General features: G+C 42.1%; 1 protein-coding gene across 1 annotated transcript in view; it reads right to left on the reverse strand.

The window, feature by feature from the left end:
* Nucleotides 1-1,629: 1,629 nt before the first annotated feature.
* Nucleotides 1,630-17,335, reverse strand: part of LOC128692481 (uncharacterized) — a 382,774-nt gene continuing 367,068 nt past the window's right edge. Inside the window, exons 6-9 of the mRNA XM_070089840.1 lie at nucleotides 15,189-15,361; nucleotides 10,606-10,735; nucleotides 6,492-6,743; nucleotides 1,630-2,480 (exon numbers count right to left, since the gene is read on the reverse strand). Coding sequence (XP_069945941.1) covers nucleotides 6,562-6,743; nucleotides 10,606-10,735; nucleotides 15,189-15,361 — 485 coding nt within the window. The 3' untranslated portion in view covers nucleotides 1,630-2,480; nucleotides 6,492-6,561. The remainder of the gene's footprint in view (nucleotides 2,481-6,491; nucleotides 6,744-10,605; nucleotides 10,736-15,188; nucleotides 15,362-17,335) is intronic.

Raw genomic sequence — 17,335 nt, forward strand, 5'->3', positions numbered from 1 at the left:
ATAACAAAGAATATGCAAAATATATTTGTGTCTAGCAGTTATTTAATTAACACACATATATATCTATATATCTAGATATATATATATATATATATATATATATATATATATATATATATATATATATATATATATATATATATATATATATATATATATATATATATATATATATATATATATATATATATATATATATATATATATATATAAACAACTGGACTTGCAAAGAAAGAAGAACAAAAGTCTGGCAAACAATTTACATAATAATGGGGGTTGTCGCTCCCTCAGGTTAACTCAATTAAAATTTTCCCCAACACTAAACATAAGCATATTATCTCAGTGGCTGATAATTTTCTTTTGCATAAAAAGGGAAATGTGAAAATCATCCAGAGTTTATACACACACACTCACTGTATATACACCAAGAGGTGAATCTCTCACTGTATATACACCAAGAGGTATATTCCTCATTGTATATACTCAGTGCATATATACCGAGAGGAGATGTATATCCACGTGTACATATACCGAGAGGTGTTTATGTCGTCTAGGGAGGGTGAGAACCGACCCCTGGGTGAGAGTCAGAATTTTCCCTGTGGTAAAAAAAACAATGGTGGACCAGTGCCTTTGTGACTGAGTATTCTTTCTCTTAATTAAGGACACTCAGACTACTTTTTTCAGTATCTGTTTCTATTTTTATTCCTTTAATTTCTGTTGGAACGTTCTGGCACCCTTACCCTGGCCGACCCTCCGCTGCCACAGTACCCCATTGTCACTGTAGACTCTGGGTATCTGTAAGGCTTTGCTGGTCACGCTGGAGGGCGGAGGACTGAGCCTACAATGTTATTACTGACTCTCTGTAAGACTTAACTGATACTGACTTAGTGTGACATATATTCCTTCTTCAACATATGATCTCATTCTTCACACTTCTTTTTCACCCTCTAACTTTCTGATGTGAGCTAACACACTCCACCAGTAACTGCTGGAACAAGTGTCTGGGATCACTGCAGCAACTGCAGCAGCTGATGGAACACTGGAACAAGTATGTGAGATCACTACTGCTGCAGCAGCTGCTGGAACACTGGAACAATTATGTGGGATCAGTATTGCTGCAGCAGCTGCTGGAACACTGGAACAAGTAAGTGAGATCACTACTGCTGCAGCAGCTGCTGGAACACTGGAACAAGTGAGATCACTACTGCTGCAGCTGCTGCTGGAACACTGGAACAAGTAAGTGAGATCACTACTGCTGCAGCAGCTGCTGGAGCACTGGAACAAGTAAGATCACTACTACTGCAGCAGCTGCTGGAACACTGGAAGAAGTGAGATCACTACTGCTGCAGCAGCTGCTGGAACACTGGAACAAGTCGATAAAAATAAACACCCACGTGTGCTCATTAGTATCTCTCAAGTGTTCTGAACCAGATCCACACTCCATCTATTTCCTACTTAAAAAAACTAGAATCAGGATAGTTCCCTTTAGTAAAGTGTGTTCTATCAGAGTTGTAATCTGAGTGTATTATATCCGGCCACACTGTGAGACTCTGTGAGAGAAGTTACTGTATGTGGGGATTAGTGAATACTCTCTTATTTTAGCTAAAAATATGTATTGAGTTTATTACATTAGTCATCCCTCCAGGTGTTGAAAATATTGTTGATGTCACTGTATGTAGCCTAGGTGTTGCGGTGACTTCACTCTGCGCTCCAGGTGTTGTGGTGACGTCACTGTGCCCCAGATGTTGTGATGATGTCACTCTACGTCCAGGTGTTGCGGTGACATCACTGCGCCCCAAGTGTCGTGGTGACGTCAGTTTTAGTTCTAAGTGTTGCAGTGACGTCACTCTATGGCCTAAGTGTTGTAGTGGTGGCACTCTGCTTCCCAGGTGTTGTAGTGACGTCAATCTACGTGCCGGTTGTTATAGTGACGTCACTCTGAGCCCAGATGTTAAGTGACGTCACTCTGAGCCCCAGGTGTTGTAGTAACCTCACTCTACGTCCCAGGTGCTGTAGTGACGTCACTCTCAGCCCCATGTGTTGTAATGACGTCACTAGGCCCCAGGTGTTGTAGTGACGTCACTAGGTCCCAGGTGTTGTAATGACGTCACTAGATCCCAGGTGTTGTAGTGACGTCACTAGGTTCCAGGTGTTGTAGTGACGTCACTAGGTTCCAGGTGTTGTAGTGACGTCACTAGGTTCCAGATATTGTAGCGACGTCACTAGGTTACAGGTGTTGTAGTGACGTCACTAGGTTCCAGATATTGTAGCGACGTCACTAGGTTCCAGGTGTTGTAGTGACGTCACTAGGTTCCAGGTGTTGTAGTGACGTCACTAGGTTCCAGGTGTTGTAGTGACGCCACTAGGTTCCAGGTGTTGTAGTGACGCCACTAGGTTCCAGGTGTTGTAGTGATGCCACTAGGTTCCAGGTGCTGTAGTGACGCCACTAGGTTCCAGGTGTTGTAGTGACGTCACGGTCACTGTAAACAAAGAATCAAACATGTTGAATCGCGTTGCGTAAAAAATATCTTCGTAAATTTACGTATAAATATATATTTACATTTACATATAAATATTGTCACATAAAAGAGACATCTTTTTAATGCATGATAGAAAAATAAATATTTTTACAAAAAAATAAATGTTGAAACATTGGTTGGTTGGTTAGTTGGTTAATGGGGTTTCAAGCCTGTCGACTAGGCAAATGTTACTAAGGTTGCATGTCACCTGCTCACCACCAGATAAAAATAATTTTATCCTTAAAATTGGGATTAAAACAATGTGTCAGTGTATATATGTTGTGAGAAATACACCTCTTAGTATATATATATATATATATATATATATATATATATATATATATATATATATATATATATATATATATATATATATATATATATATATATATATATATATATATATATATATATATATATATATATGTATATTTCCCTCAACCTTTCTTCGTCTTGTTGCTATGTAACACCTTCCACCGTCTTGTTGCCATGTAACACCCTCCACCGTCTTGTTGCCATGTAACACCCTCCACCGTCTTGTTGCCATGTAACACCCTCCACCGTCTTGTTGCCATGTAACACCCTCCACCGTCTTGTTGCCATGTAACACCCTCCACCGTCTTGTTGCCATGTAACACCCTCCACCGTCTTGTTGCCATATAACACCCTCCACCGTCTTGTTGCCATGTAACACCCCCACCGTCTTGTTGCCATGTAACACCCTCCACCGTCTTGTTGCCATGTAACACCCTCCACCGTCTTGTTGCCATGTAACACCCTCCACCGTCTTGTTGCCATGTAACACCCTCCACCGTCTTGTTGCTATGTAACACCCTCCACCGTCTTGTTGCCATATAACACCCTCCACCGTCTTGTTGCCATGTAACACCCCCCACCGTCTTGTTGCCATGTAACACCCTCCACCGTCTTGTTGCCATGTAACACCCTCCACCGTCTTGTTGCCAAGTAACACCCTCCACCGTCTTGTTGCCATGTAACACCCTCCACCGTCTTGTTGCCACGTAACACCCTCCACCGTCTTGTTGTCATGTAACACCCTCCACCGTCTTGTTGCCATGTAACACCCTCCACCGCCTTGTTGCCATGTAACACCCTTCACCGTCTTGTTGCTATGTAACACCCTCCACCGTCTTGTTGTCATGTAACACCCTCCACCGTCTTGTTACCATGTAACACCCTCCACCGTCTTGTTGCCATGTAACACCCTCCACCGTCTTGTTGCCATGTAACACTCTCCACCGTCTTGTTGCCATGTAACACCCTCCACCGTCTTGTTGCCATGTAACACCCTCCACCGTCTTGTTGCCATGTAGCACCCTCCACCGTCTTGTTGCCATGTAACATCCTCTATCATCTTTTGATAACGTTAGTCATGACAGCCTTCACGGAGCCTACGTCAACGTTAGCCAACGTCAACTTGGCTTAAGTATCACTGAAAACAGTAAAGCAATGGCTCATGCAATAGAGGATTACATCAGGGATTTACCCGACCATAAAGGTACGTAGTCAAACTAGATTTTCAGAATACATTCAGCCTTCTTAAAAGAGTTATGGTTTTGGGAGCCGTTTGAAAGAATTTTCTTGCCTATTTTCGGACGTTTTAGCTAGTTACAGCAAAGATTTTACCCTGCCATTTGGACACTCATTCACTCAACTCTTCCTCTGCATAGTAGTAAGAGGACTCATCGAACTCACTGGCAGACTTAGCAGCGATGTCAACATCTGAGAGGTAACGAAGAGTCCCAGGTAGCATATCTTTAAGAGGTGAAGTCAAGGGATGATCCCCTGACAGTGCCAAAACTAATCAGCCAGTCATTACTGTAGTTACATCAGTCTTATTGGAAAGCTCTGCTACCACTATTACTGAGAGCAGTCTACTGAGAGCAGTCTACTGAGAGCAGTCTACTGAGAGCAGTCTACTGAGAGCAGTCTACTGAGAGCAGTCTACTGAGAGCAGTCTACTGAGAGCAGTCTAATGAGAGTAGTCTACTGAGAGCAGTCTACTGAGAGCAGTCTACTGAGAGCAGTCTACTGAGAGCAGTCTACTGAGAGCAGTCTACTGAGAGCAGTCTACTGAGAGCAGTCTACTGAGAGCAGTCTACTGAGAGCAGTCTACTGAGAGCAGTCTAATGAGAGTAGTCTAATGAGAGCAGTCTACTGAGAGCAGTCTACTGAGAGCAGTCTACTGAGAGCAGTCTACTGAGAGCAGTCTACTGAGAGCAGTCTACTGAGAGCAGTCTACTAACAGCAGTCTACTGACAGCAGTCTACTGACAGCAGTCTACTGAGAGCAGTCTACTAACAGCAGTCTACTGACAGCAGTCTACTAACAGCAGTCTACTAACAGCAGTCTACTGACAGCAGTCTACTGACAGCAGTCTACTGACAGCAGTCTCCTGACAGCATCCTCGTGTCTTCAAGCTACTAAAAATCGTAATGACACGATTGCAAACAAACCATACCCCGGCTAGGATTGAACCCGCGGTCAGAGAGTCTCAAAACTCCAGACCGTCGCGTTAGCCACTAGACCAGCTAGCCACAATAAGATTCGTCCGACTAGGTATATTTCTACACCATAGGAAGGTTAGCATAGGCACCACTGTGACCACAAATTTCGTGAGTCATGTTGACGGCAGTGAGGGGACTTGAGCTAGAGTTCGTCACGGCCACGCTAGCTGGAGATTCGTCTGTAAAAACTTGCATTTGTGGTCACAGTGGTGCCTATGCTAACCTTCCTATGGTGTAGAAATATACCTAGTTGGACGAATCGTATTGTGGCTAGCTGGTCTAGTGGCTAACGCGACGGTCTGGAGTTTTGAGACTCTCTGACCGCGGGTTCAATCCCGGCCGGGGTATGGTTTTTCAAGCTACTAAAATAATATTGGAGGAAACAATGAATAACTTGTAGGAGACAATAAGTAGTTAGGATGCCTAGGATGCCTTAGTGTAGGAGACAATAAGTAGTTAGGATGCCTAGGATGCCTTAGTGTAGGAGACAATAAGTAGTTAGGATGCCTAGGATGCCTTAGTGTAGGAGACAATAAGTAGTTATTATGCCTAGGATGCCTTAGTGTAGGAGACAATAAGTAGTTAGGATGCCTAGGATGCCTTAGTGTAGGAGACAATAAGTAGTTAGTATGCCTAGGATGCCTTAGTGTAGGAGACAATAAGTAGTTAGGATGCCTAGGATGCCTTAGTGTAGGAGACAATAAGTAGTTAGGATGCCTAGGATGCCTTAGTGTAGGAGACAATAAGTAGTTAGGATGCCTAGGATGCCTTAGTGTAGGAGACAATAAGTAGTTAGGATGCCTAGGATGCCTTAGTGTAGGAGACAATAAGTAGTTAGGATGCCTAGGATGCCTTAGTGTAGGAGACAATAAGTAGTCAGAATACCTAGGATGCCTCAGTGATGACACATGATGCTGCCTAACTTGCCCAGACAATGATGTTTCCTGAGAAGTACACATAACTTTCATAACCACGAAAGAAGTGAAGTTTCTAAAATATAAACCTAGAAAATGATTCATTTTTGAACTTTAGGCTGTATAAAATATTTATATTTTAAATACTGAGAATTGTCAGACTTTAAATTTAAAAAAAATATTTAAAATTACACATGTAACACTAACAATGAACGTTCAGTACACACACTCATAGTTCAATATTTACTGTGTGCAAAGTAATCTCACCTTAATAATTCATATATATATATATATATATATATATATATATATATATATATATATATATATATATATATATATATATATATATATATATATATATGTCGTGCTGGAGAAACTAAACGATATATAGTTACATTAATGTAAATAAATATTATTATAAACAAAAAGAGATAAAGTAGGGAAAAACAGGTTATAAAGAAAAATCTAAACAACTTACAAAAAATAGGAAAAACAAGAAAAGAAAATGTCGTGTTGGCGTGACTTACCAAGTTAGTGTTAGCTGTCTGAATGACTTGTGTAGCTTTAGGTGCTGGGAGGTAAGGAGAGTCACTGGTGCTAGGAAAAGCTGCTGGGGCCGCTACTCAGACCTGCTGCTGAAGCTAATGGTGCTGCTGCTGTGTGCATGGCGTGCAGCAGTAGTAGCAGCAGCAGCAGCAGCGTCAGCAGGTGGTAACCAGGGCTGCTTCCTGAAACACCTTTGTTGAAGACTTCCTGCTGAACGGCTGCTCGCAGCTCGTCTGTACATACACAAAATAACATAACATAACATAATATAACATAACATACACACACACACACACACTAGGTCACAAAATCACTAGACACTAGATATGCATTAATATGCAACGTAACCACTGTAAAAGGGAATAAAGGGTAAGTGATATGTTAGAAGACGGTCTCTGATATCAGAGAAAGTCTTTGCTACGTAATACTACACACTCGGGTCACCTGTATCAAGTTAGGAAAAGCATGAGAAATAAAGAGAAGTATTTCTCCAGTGTGCGTAGATAATTATGAATGATGTCACCATTGTTACATAGGTATATATGATGTCATCGTGTTTTTACATAGACAGGTATATATAATGTCACTGTAGTTGTTATCAAGATAAGTATATATGATAGTCTGAACTCTATTAATATTCTAAATTTTGTTTGTATAAAATTTTTTATATAGTAACACTATAGTTAAAGACCTTTGTTTATTAACACTAGTTGAAGGAAATCCTGTAAAGTTGAAAGATTTAAAGGAAGACCTTGGTCTTGATGTGATGCTTGGATGATTATTGGGGTTTCAAGCCTATCCACCGGGCTACGGTCATTAAATATGCACTTAACCTTGTCACCACCAGACATGAATACTTTAATATCTAAAATAGGGGTTAAAGTGAACTCTCAGCATATATACACTGAGAGATGTACACCTCTAGGGGTATATATCCTGTGTTGCATATAATAAATTCTCTCTCTCTCTCAGCAGTAACAATATTATGAGGAGAACTCTCTAGGAGTCTAGGTTATATATACCACAACTTATGTTGCACTTCTTTACGTATTAACATTATCTTACAACTCTGTAGTTGTTTAAATTTAGATTAATTTTAATATAATCCAAATTAAAACGTTCTTCAGGGTATATATGCTAAGCGATGCGCATATCACAGTGAATATACACAGCAAATTCTGTTTAATTCCTCTTTGAAAGGATTCCAGCACTCTTGACTAGTGGTTAACACGTCACAAGCAGCCTCGTGTAGTAGACAGGCTTTAAACCCAATAAACCAAATGTACACAAATAAAAGAGTGCATAAATTTATTACACATACAAGCTTACGGAAAACATGTTTTTAATTCTTGCTAAGCACCAGTGTATGTGTGTGTGTGTGTGTGTGTGTGTGTGTGTACTCAGAGTCACCAGCAGCGACTGACACAGTACAACATCATCCCCCCAACCATGCTAGCTACGGTGCTCCACACATTCACACTGTGGAATGACAACCCCGCTGCGGTTATAAAGCAAAAATATGCATAGCCTGCAATTTGATATATTTGCAAAAGTTAGCCCTCGACATGCATCGAAAAAGTGGGGGGGAGGGGGGGAAGGGGTTGTAACGCGTCAGTAACAAACGCGGGTCACGTGACGCTAAACTTCACTTCCGTCACTCAAATTTTTTTTGCGTAATTATAGAGGTCATCACGCAAACTTATAATAGAAAAACTGGAAGAAAATAAAACTAAAAATGAAATAATTGCTTATTTTAGCTTTGTTTATTGGTTTGTGGAGGTGAGGATGATTGTGTTTTGTGGTATATTATTACCTCCAGAGGAGAGAGAGAGAGAGAGAGAGAGCGAGAGAGAGAGAGAGAGAGAGAGAGAGAGAGAGAGAGAGAGAGAGAGAGAGAGAGAGAGAGAGAGAGAGAGAGAGAGAGAGAGAGAGAGAGAGAAAGAGCGAGAGAGAGAGAGCGAGAGAGAGAGAGATTACTGGAAAAAAATAATGACTTTTAGGCTAATATATCCTTGATTTAGTGCAAAAATTTGATATTTTCTAAGAATGTAAGTCAAATCAGACTGAAGCAGATTCTGATTCACAAACTGGTACAAGAAAACCAAATTAAATCCTATCAACTGTATATAAAAAGATAATTATAGGAGGCCAAGACTAATTAGGCCTCCCCTCAAGAAGGTAATTACAGGTTGGAGGGTGTAATTAGACCTCAGCTTAAGAAGGCAATTACAGGAAGGACAGACTAATTAGACCTCATCTCAAGAAGGTAATTACAGGACGAAGAGGGTAATTAGGCCTTACTTCAAGAATGTAATTACAGGAGCAACAGAGACTTAAAACATAACATGTCTTAAAACATAACATGAGTCACTAATGAGAATTACATTCTCTCTGTTCTCAGCGATGGTTGAGAGCAGCTACAAGGATCAATTGAACTGTTAAGATATTTATACATGTTCACTTGCCATTTGCATGGATACCCTCAGTGTCTGAAACGACTGGTGTTTAAGCTGCTACTACCATTAGCTCAATGCAAAATTAGTGAGTACCTGAAATGGCATGAACTGACACCATCTGATGTGACGAAACATGGCTGGACGTTCCCGTAGAGTTTATTATTAAGTTTAAGGGGTAGTGAAACATGGCTGGACGTTCCCGTAGAGTTTATTATTGATTTTAAGGGAGTAGTGAAATATGGCTGGACGTTCCCGTAGAGTTTATTATTGATTTTAAGGGAGTAGTGAAATATGGCTGGACGTTCCCGTAGAGTTTATTATTAATTTTAAGGGGGTAGTGAAATATGGCTGGACGTTCCCGTAGAGTTTATTATTGATTTTAAGGGAGTAGTGAAATATGGCTGGACGTTCCCGTAGAGTTTATTATTGATTTTAAGGGGGGTAGTGAAATATGGCTGGACGTTCCCGTAGAGTTTATTATTAATTATAAGGGGGTAGTGAAATATGGCTGAAGATTATCGTATGGTGTCAACAGTGACTCACTGACCAATACTGGAATGTGTCTGGCAACCTGGAAATCTTGCATATCATCAGCAGTTATTAAACCTTCGTCGTTTTAAAACCCTCGAAGAGGTTTCCGCAAAACTTTGTACCAGGTTCCTCCAAAACTTTGTACCAAGATCCTCCAGAATTTTGTACCAGAATCCTTTAGAACTTTGTACCAGGTTCCTTCAAAACTTCGTACCAGAATCCTCCAGAATCTTATACTAGGATCCTCTAGAACCTTGTACTAGGTTACTCCAGAACCTTATATTACCAGGTTCCTCTTGGACCTGGTTTTTTCATACCAAGTTTCTTTTTTGCCTGGTAACCTTGACTTGGACCTTCAACAAGTCATGGTCATTGTCAGTAGGTGGTGTCAGCAGGTGGTGTCACCAAGTGGTGTCAGCAGGTGGTGTCACCAAATGGTGTCACCAGGTGGTGTCACCAGGTGGTGTCACCAAGTGGTGTCATGAAGTATTATCAGCAGGTGGTGTCATCAAGTAATGTCACAAGGTAGCGCCACCAGGTAATGTCACAAAGCAGCGTCAACAGGTAATGTTGCAAGGTAGTGTCACTAGGTAATGTCACACGGTAGCGCCACCAGGTAGTGTCACAAGGTAGCGTCACCAGATAATGTCACCCTAATGTCACCAGAAAGCGTCACTAGATAATGTCACCATAATGTCACCAGGAAGCGTCACTAGATAATGTTACCATAATGTCACCAGGAAGCGTCACCAGGTAATATCGTAAGGTAGATTCACCAGGTAGCGTCACCAGATAATATCACAAGGTAGCCTCACCAGGTAATATCACCAGGTAGCGTCAGTAGATAGTGTCACTAGGTAATGTCACCAGATAGTGTCACCAGGAAGGGTCACCAGGTAATGTCGCAAGGTAAACTCACCAGGTAGCATCACCAGGCAGCCTCACCATGTAGTGTCACCACGGCCACCACATCACTGTTTCACTGTTACGTTATCCTTATAATTATCATAGTTAGCCTCTCAAGGATAAAGTTGAAACTTAATTTATTAATCCCGTTAGTTAGCAACAATGAAAGTGTTTTTCCCTCAGATACGAGTGTGTTGCTCACCGCTGTTGACGTGGACAGAGACAGAGGCAGTGGGCGCGTTGACGGGGAGACAGGTGTAGTTGCCAGAGTCTGACATCCTTACCGATGACAGGAGAAGTCTGGACGTCGTCTGCTCCCCAGTCTTCTCTACCTGTCAGTGGATGGAAGGGAAGACAAGGGTACGTTATTTTACTTAATCTTATCAATGAACTAACAGTACCGTGACTGTAACAATACAGTCACAGTACCGTGACTAACAATAAACTAACAATACCGTGACTATAAGAATACAGTCACAGTACCGTGACTGTAACAATAAAATAACAATACTATGGCTGTTGATGTTGAACAGTCAGAGGCAGGGAGAACTACGTCTCTCTGTTAGGGAATTTGCTCTCTAAGCCACACTAGTCCATATTACCTTGTATATCCATGGTAAAATATCTTCTTTGTATATCCGTGTTGATATATCCACTTTATGTATCCATGGTGATATATCCACTTTGTATCTACATGGTAATATATCCATTTTGTATATCCATGGTAATATATCCACTTTGTATATCCAAGGTAATATATCCACTTTGCATATCCATGGTAAAATATTCAGCTCCAGGACAGGAGAGGATACTCCCAGGTAAAACTCATGAGGGTAAGAGGGGAGAACGGGGTGAGAGGGGAGAGCGGGATAGCGAAAGAGAAGTAAGGGGAAGGAATGGTTTGAAGAGCGAGGGGAAAGAGCCGGGGCTGGACCCAGCCTCATGGTGCTGCCTGGCCAGAGTTGAAAGAAAAATGGTGCTTGTTGTGCTGACAGTGTGCATGCTACTGCAGAGTGTGGTCTGCTGTTTCTCGAATGCTATTGTAGATAAATGGAGAGGGATATCGTATTAATGGTTAGTAAAAGGGCATCTTTTAAGGTCCTCCCTGCAGAGGGCAGGGGACATCTTAAAAGAGGAGGAGGAACAGGCTTATAAAGAGATTGAAAAAGTTTTGAGGGCTGTATGACCGTCTTATGATTTCGTCTAGGTATGTTGTCCATGGGTCTTGGCGGGTTTCTAGCCGGTCAATTTGCTTATCACTAAGCTCCTTCCAGAAGACGGTCAGCGCCGGGGTACCTCTCCTTGTGCAGAAAGACTCACTTTTAGCGAAGTCACTCCACGCCACGTTCAGCACCCAGCTCAATACAGGTTTCTGGATTCACTGTAGTTTCAGGACATTAGTCTTTGCAACCAGTGAAAGGGCGAGAGTTGTATATGTGATGAGCGGCTGCATAAGGGCCTTGTTTAGGTGTAATAAATTAAGACTGGGGATGTGAACCTTTGAGTCTATATAGCCGCCCAAGAGCTTCACTAGCCACAGCTTGAGTCGAGCGTTGTTGGCGGAAACCAAACTGTTGGTCAGTAAGGAAGTGGTTTGTCTCAAAGTGAGTCATTAATCTTGTGTTAATTAGTCTTCATCCAAGCTGCGGTTGGTGTAATTTCTCAGGAAGGTGAGATCTCGCATGACGTGTGTATATCTTCGTAGGATGGAGGCAAAGCGATGACCGTAGCACAAAAAGAGACGCTTCATCCTTTCAGACCGGCGGAAGGAATATCTGACGAAGTAGTGTCTTTTAGGGGACTGCTTTCTCAGCAGCCTGTGTGATAGATTGTTTTATGTGTGCTGTGTGTCTGTGTCTGAGATGTACTTGTTATCATAATTGTGTGAGAGGTTGATGTTATCTAGGCGTTTAAAAGTGTCCCAGTTTGCATGTGAGTATGAAGGAAGCGGTCTGGTGGGGATGAGGATGCTGTTTGATGAGATGTAAAGGGTCGTGGGAATGTGATGACAGCCAGAGAGAGAGAGAGGGAGAGAGGGAGAGAGGGAGTGAGGGAGAGAATAAATGCCATATATGATATAAAGTGTATATTGTGTTATATTGAGTTTATACAGATTTAGAGAAGCATCATGGTATAGTGTGAACATGTCAGCTTATACAAGCTGAGAGACTCTGACATGGATGTTTTTCTCTCCTGGAAACGTCTCATGAAGCTCAAGGAGACGTTACACTTGATGAAGTTCAAAGAGACGTCAAAATCAAATTAATAAAAGTAAGAAAGAGAGAGAGAGAGTAGAGAAAATAAAAACTAGAAACAAAATATCTCTACCGAGAATTTATTATTACAAAAGGCAGGTTAGTTTGTAATGGTGTAGATAAATTCCTTTGGTCAACTCTGTAGTGATGAACTGATTGAGCAACGCAGTGAATAATTACTTGTCTACTGTGTCAGCTATGGCTTGACAGTGTTCCTGCTGCCACCATCACCTTCATAAATTGTTATCACTGACAGCAACAGATTGTTATCTTCTATTTAATGGGAAGGTTTATAACCGGAGAGATGGGCTGTGATGGGGACATATCTGTGACTGACTTTGACCAATGATTTCCCTGCTCTTTATAAGGTCGACCGTTTTTATATCGACTTTATGTTAACGATACCTTTCCAATATTTAAGAGGCACGTAAGCTGCCCAGTCTTCTAATAACATGTTCATTTTTCCACTATAATCTACCTTGTCTATAATTATTATCAACATTTGCTTTCTCTGTTTCGTAAGGTGAAGTCCAGGATCTCTCCTTAATTCATGTGTAGCAACAGTTGCAACCTCTATAACACAACTGTCCTCAAAGATTCGTTAAGTTATACCATGAATTAAGGAAAGATCCTGGACTTCACCTTACGAAACAGACAAAGCAAATGTGATAATAATTATGGACAAGGTAGATTATAGAGGGAAAATGAACATGTTATTAGAAGACGGAGGAACTTACGTGCCTCTGAAATCGCATGACCATCTAATATTAGTCTTGAAATATCTAATTTCATAGCACTCTAATATTGAATTTACATTTGAAGAACAGACAAACAGATCATTGCTTTTTTTTTCTCGACATTGTTCTAAGTCAGAGTGATAATCACTTCATTAGGAAAGCTCACATTTAATACAATTTATCATTATTAGGAAACCATAGATCATACTATTAGAGAGTGTTTACTGTGTTGTTATGTTGATCTATCATCTCCAAGTTAGCCACAGAGGAGTCTATCCACGCCATAGATAGACAGATAGATAGGTAGAATAGATAGACAAAGAGATATATAAATCAAAGTGAACCATTGCCAATGAATAACGATAAGTAGGGACAGGGATTCGAGCGGTGGCTCACGTATATAGCAGGACCTAAATTTCCTCCTGGGCACACTTATACTCCCTCACACAGTTAATCTCCCTTACAAATACACTTACACTTCCTTATAACTCACTTAAACAACCTCACAAACACACTGCCTCATAAAAAACCTCACATATACACACATGACATCACAAACACATTTAATACCTCACAAACACACATTCCATCACAAACACTCTCACACAACTTCACAAACACACTCCCTCATAAACACTCAAACAACCTCACACACACACACACTCCCTCACAAACATCTAAACAACCTGACAAACAAACACACACTCCCTCATTAGAAGGCTTTGCCTCAGCATAAACAAACACACACTCCCTCACCAGAAGGCTCTGCCTCAGCAGACACAAACACACACTCCCTCACCTGAAGGCTCTGCCTTAGCAGACACAAACACACACTCCCTCACCTGAAGGCTCTGCCTTAGCAGACACAAACACACACTCCCTCACCTGAAGGCTCTGCCTTAGCAGACACAAACACACACTCCCTCACCTGAAGGCTCTGCCTCAGCAGACACAAACACACACTCCCTCACCTGAAGGCTCTGCCTCAGCAGACACAAACACACACTCCCTCACCAGAAGGCTCTGCCTCAGCAGACACAAACACACACTCCCTCACCTGAAGGCTCTGCCTTAGCAGACACAAACACACACTCCCTCACCAGAAGGCTCTGCCTCAGCAGACACAAACACACACTCCCTCACCTGAAGGCTCTGCCTCAGCAGACACAAACACACACTCCCTCACTAGAAGGCTCTGCCTCAGCAGACACAAACACACACTCCCTCACCAGAAGGCTCTGCCTCAGCATACACAAACACACACTCCCTCACCAGAAGGCTCTGCCTCAGCAGACACAAACACCACTCAGAAAATCTCCCTTAATCCTTTCAGTCACCAAAACTTCTTTTAAAATCCGTGTTCCTCTCCCTCCTTCCCCCTACTCCACGTTCCCTCCCTTACACCCTCTTAGAACTCCTCAGGAGGGAGGATCACTTTTCGTACTCACCTGGAGGGAAATATCAACGTTTAGTACTCACCTGGAGGGAGATATCAAAGTTTAGTACTCACCTGGAGGGTGAAGTTATACCTTAGTACTCACCTGGAGGGTCAAGTTACACCTTAGTACTCACCTGGAGGGAGATGTCATCGTTTAGTACTCACCTTGGAGAGTGAAGTTACACCTTAGTACTCACCTGGAGAGTGATGCCGCCCTTAGTACTCACATGGAGGGTAAAGTTACACCTTAGTACACACCTGGAGGGTGAAGTTACACCTTAGTACTCACCTGGAGGGTGAAGTTACACCTTAGTACACACCTGGAGAGTGATACTACCCCCTTGAGACGACTCACCTGGAGTGAGATACCACCCCTTGGAGAGTCGTAATCAAGAACGTGGTGGTCGTGGTACCAGAGTAGTGCCGTGGGTGGTGCCAGGGTGTGAGTGACCACACACACCAGAGACAGGGAAGACCCTGCCTGCAGGAACCTCTCCCTAGCTCCCAGGATGTATGTTCCATACTCCCCTGAGCGAGACACACACACACCTGTTAGTGGCAGAGATGCTGGGAGAGAGGAGGAGGCAGGGGAAAAGGGAGGGAGAGAGAGAGAGAGAGAGAGAGAGAGAGAGAGAGAGAGAGAGAGAGAGAGAGAGACAAACAGACAGACAGAGAGGAGGCAGTGAAGGTGGAAGAGTAAGGTAGAGAAAAAAAAATAATGATGGAAAGAAAGGAGGGAGGGAAGGTGGGAAGCTAAAGTGGATGTATTGCGAGAGGGAAGCTCAGAAAAATGGGAAAGAGAGTGATAAAGAGGGATAGAAAGGAGGACAAGAATGGAAGAGAGGGATACAGAGGGAGAAATAAAGGAGAAACTAAGAAGGAAGAATAGAATTTGAAGAAAGAACTAGAAAAAATTGAAGAAATAATTGCAAGTGTACGAAAGTGAACAGAAGGAAGTGAATATACTTGAATCAAGAGATAATAGACCAGAATATATATATATATATATATATATATATATATATATATATATATATATATATATATATATATATATATATATATATATATATATATATATATATATATATATATATATATATATATATATATATATATATATATATATATAAAACTTCATTCGACAATTCAGAGGCTGCTTAAGATGAGAGGAAAGCCTTGTGTGTGTAAACATGTCAGTTGCATGTCAGTTGTATGTCAGTTGCATGTCAGTTGTATGTCAGTTGCATGTCAGTTTCTCATCCACACCCAGCAGGTCTCTGTCTCAGCATCCAGCCCAGATGTTGAGAAGGATGAGAGTGTTGGAGTGAGGGCGATGATGGTGGTGTGGAGGAGATGTGAGTAATTTGAGGTGAGGGAGGGAGGGATGGAGGGAGATGAAGCAACATCCAAGGGTAATAAAGAGGACACTTGTATCTCCTCTTTATTTCCTGCACTTCCCCTCTTTCATCTCTTCTTTATCTATCCTTCCCCATGGTGAATATTTTATCCACTCACTGCAAGGTTACTCACCCTCCACTCACTACCAGGTTACTCACCCTCCACTCACTACCAGGTTACTTACTCTCCACTCACTACCAGGTTACTCACTCTCCACTCACTACCAGGTTACTTATTCTCCACTCACTACCAGGTTACTCACCCTCCACTCACTACCAGGTTACTTATTCTCCACTCACTACCAGGTTACTTACTCTCCACTCACTACCAGGTTACTTATTCTCCACTCACTACCAGGTTACTCACCCTCCACTCACTACCAGGTTACTTATTCTCCACTCACTACCAGGTTACTCACTCTCCACTCACTACCAGGTTACTTATTCTCCACTCACTACCAGGTTACTCACCCTCCACTCACTACCAGGTTACTCACCCTCCACTCACTACCAGGTTACTCACCCTCCACTCACTACCAGGTTACTTATTCTCCACTCACTACCAGGTTACTCACCCTCCACTCACTACCAGGTTACTCACTCCACTCACTACCAGGTTACTTATTCTCCACTCACTACCAGGTTACTCACTCTCCACTCACTACCAGGTTACTTATTCTCCACTCACTACCAGGTTACTCACCCTCCACTCACTACCAGGTTACTCACTCTCCACTCACTACCAGGTTACTTATTCTCCACTCACTACCAGGTTACTTATTCTCCACTCATTACCAGGTTGCTCACGTTCCACTCACTACCAGGTTACTTACTCTCCACTCACTACCAGGTTACTTACTCTCCACTCACTACCAGGTTACTCACTCTCCACTCACTACCAGGTTACTCACCCAACACTCACTATCAGGTTACTCACTCTGCACTCACTACCAGGTTACTTACTCTCCACTCACTACCAGGTTACTCACCCACCACTCACTACCAGGTTACTCACTCTACACTCACTACCAGGTTACTTACTCTCCACTCACTACCAGGTTACTCACTCTCCACTCACTACCAGGTTACTCACCCACCACTC

Source organism: Cherax quadricarinatus, chromosome 30, assembly GCF_038502225.1.
Source record: "Cherax quadricarinatus isolate ZL_2023a chromosome 30, ASM3850222v1, whole genome shotgun sequence".
NCBI classification, from domain to species: Eukaryota; Metazoa; Arthropoda; class Malacostraca; order Decapoda; family Parastacidae; genus Cherax; species Cherax quadricarinatus.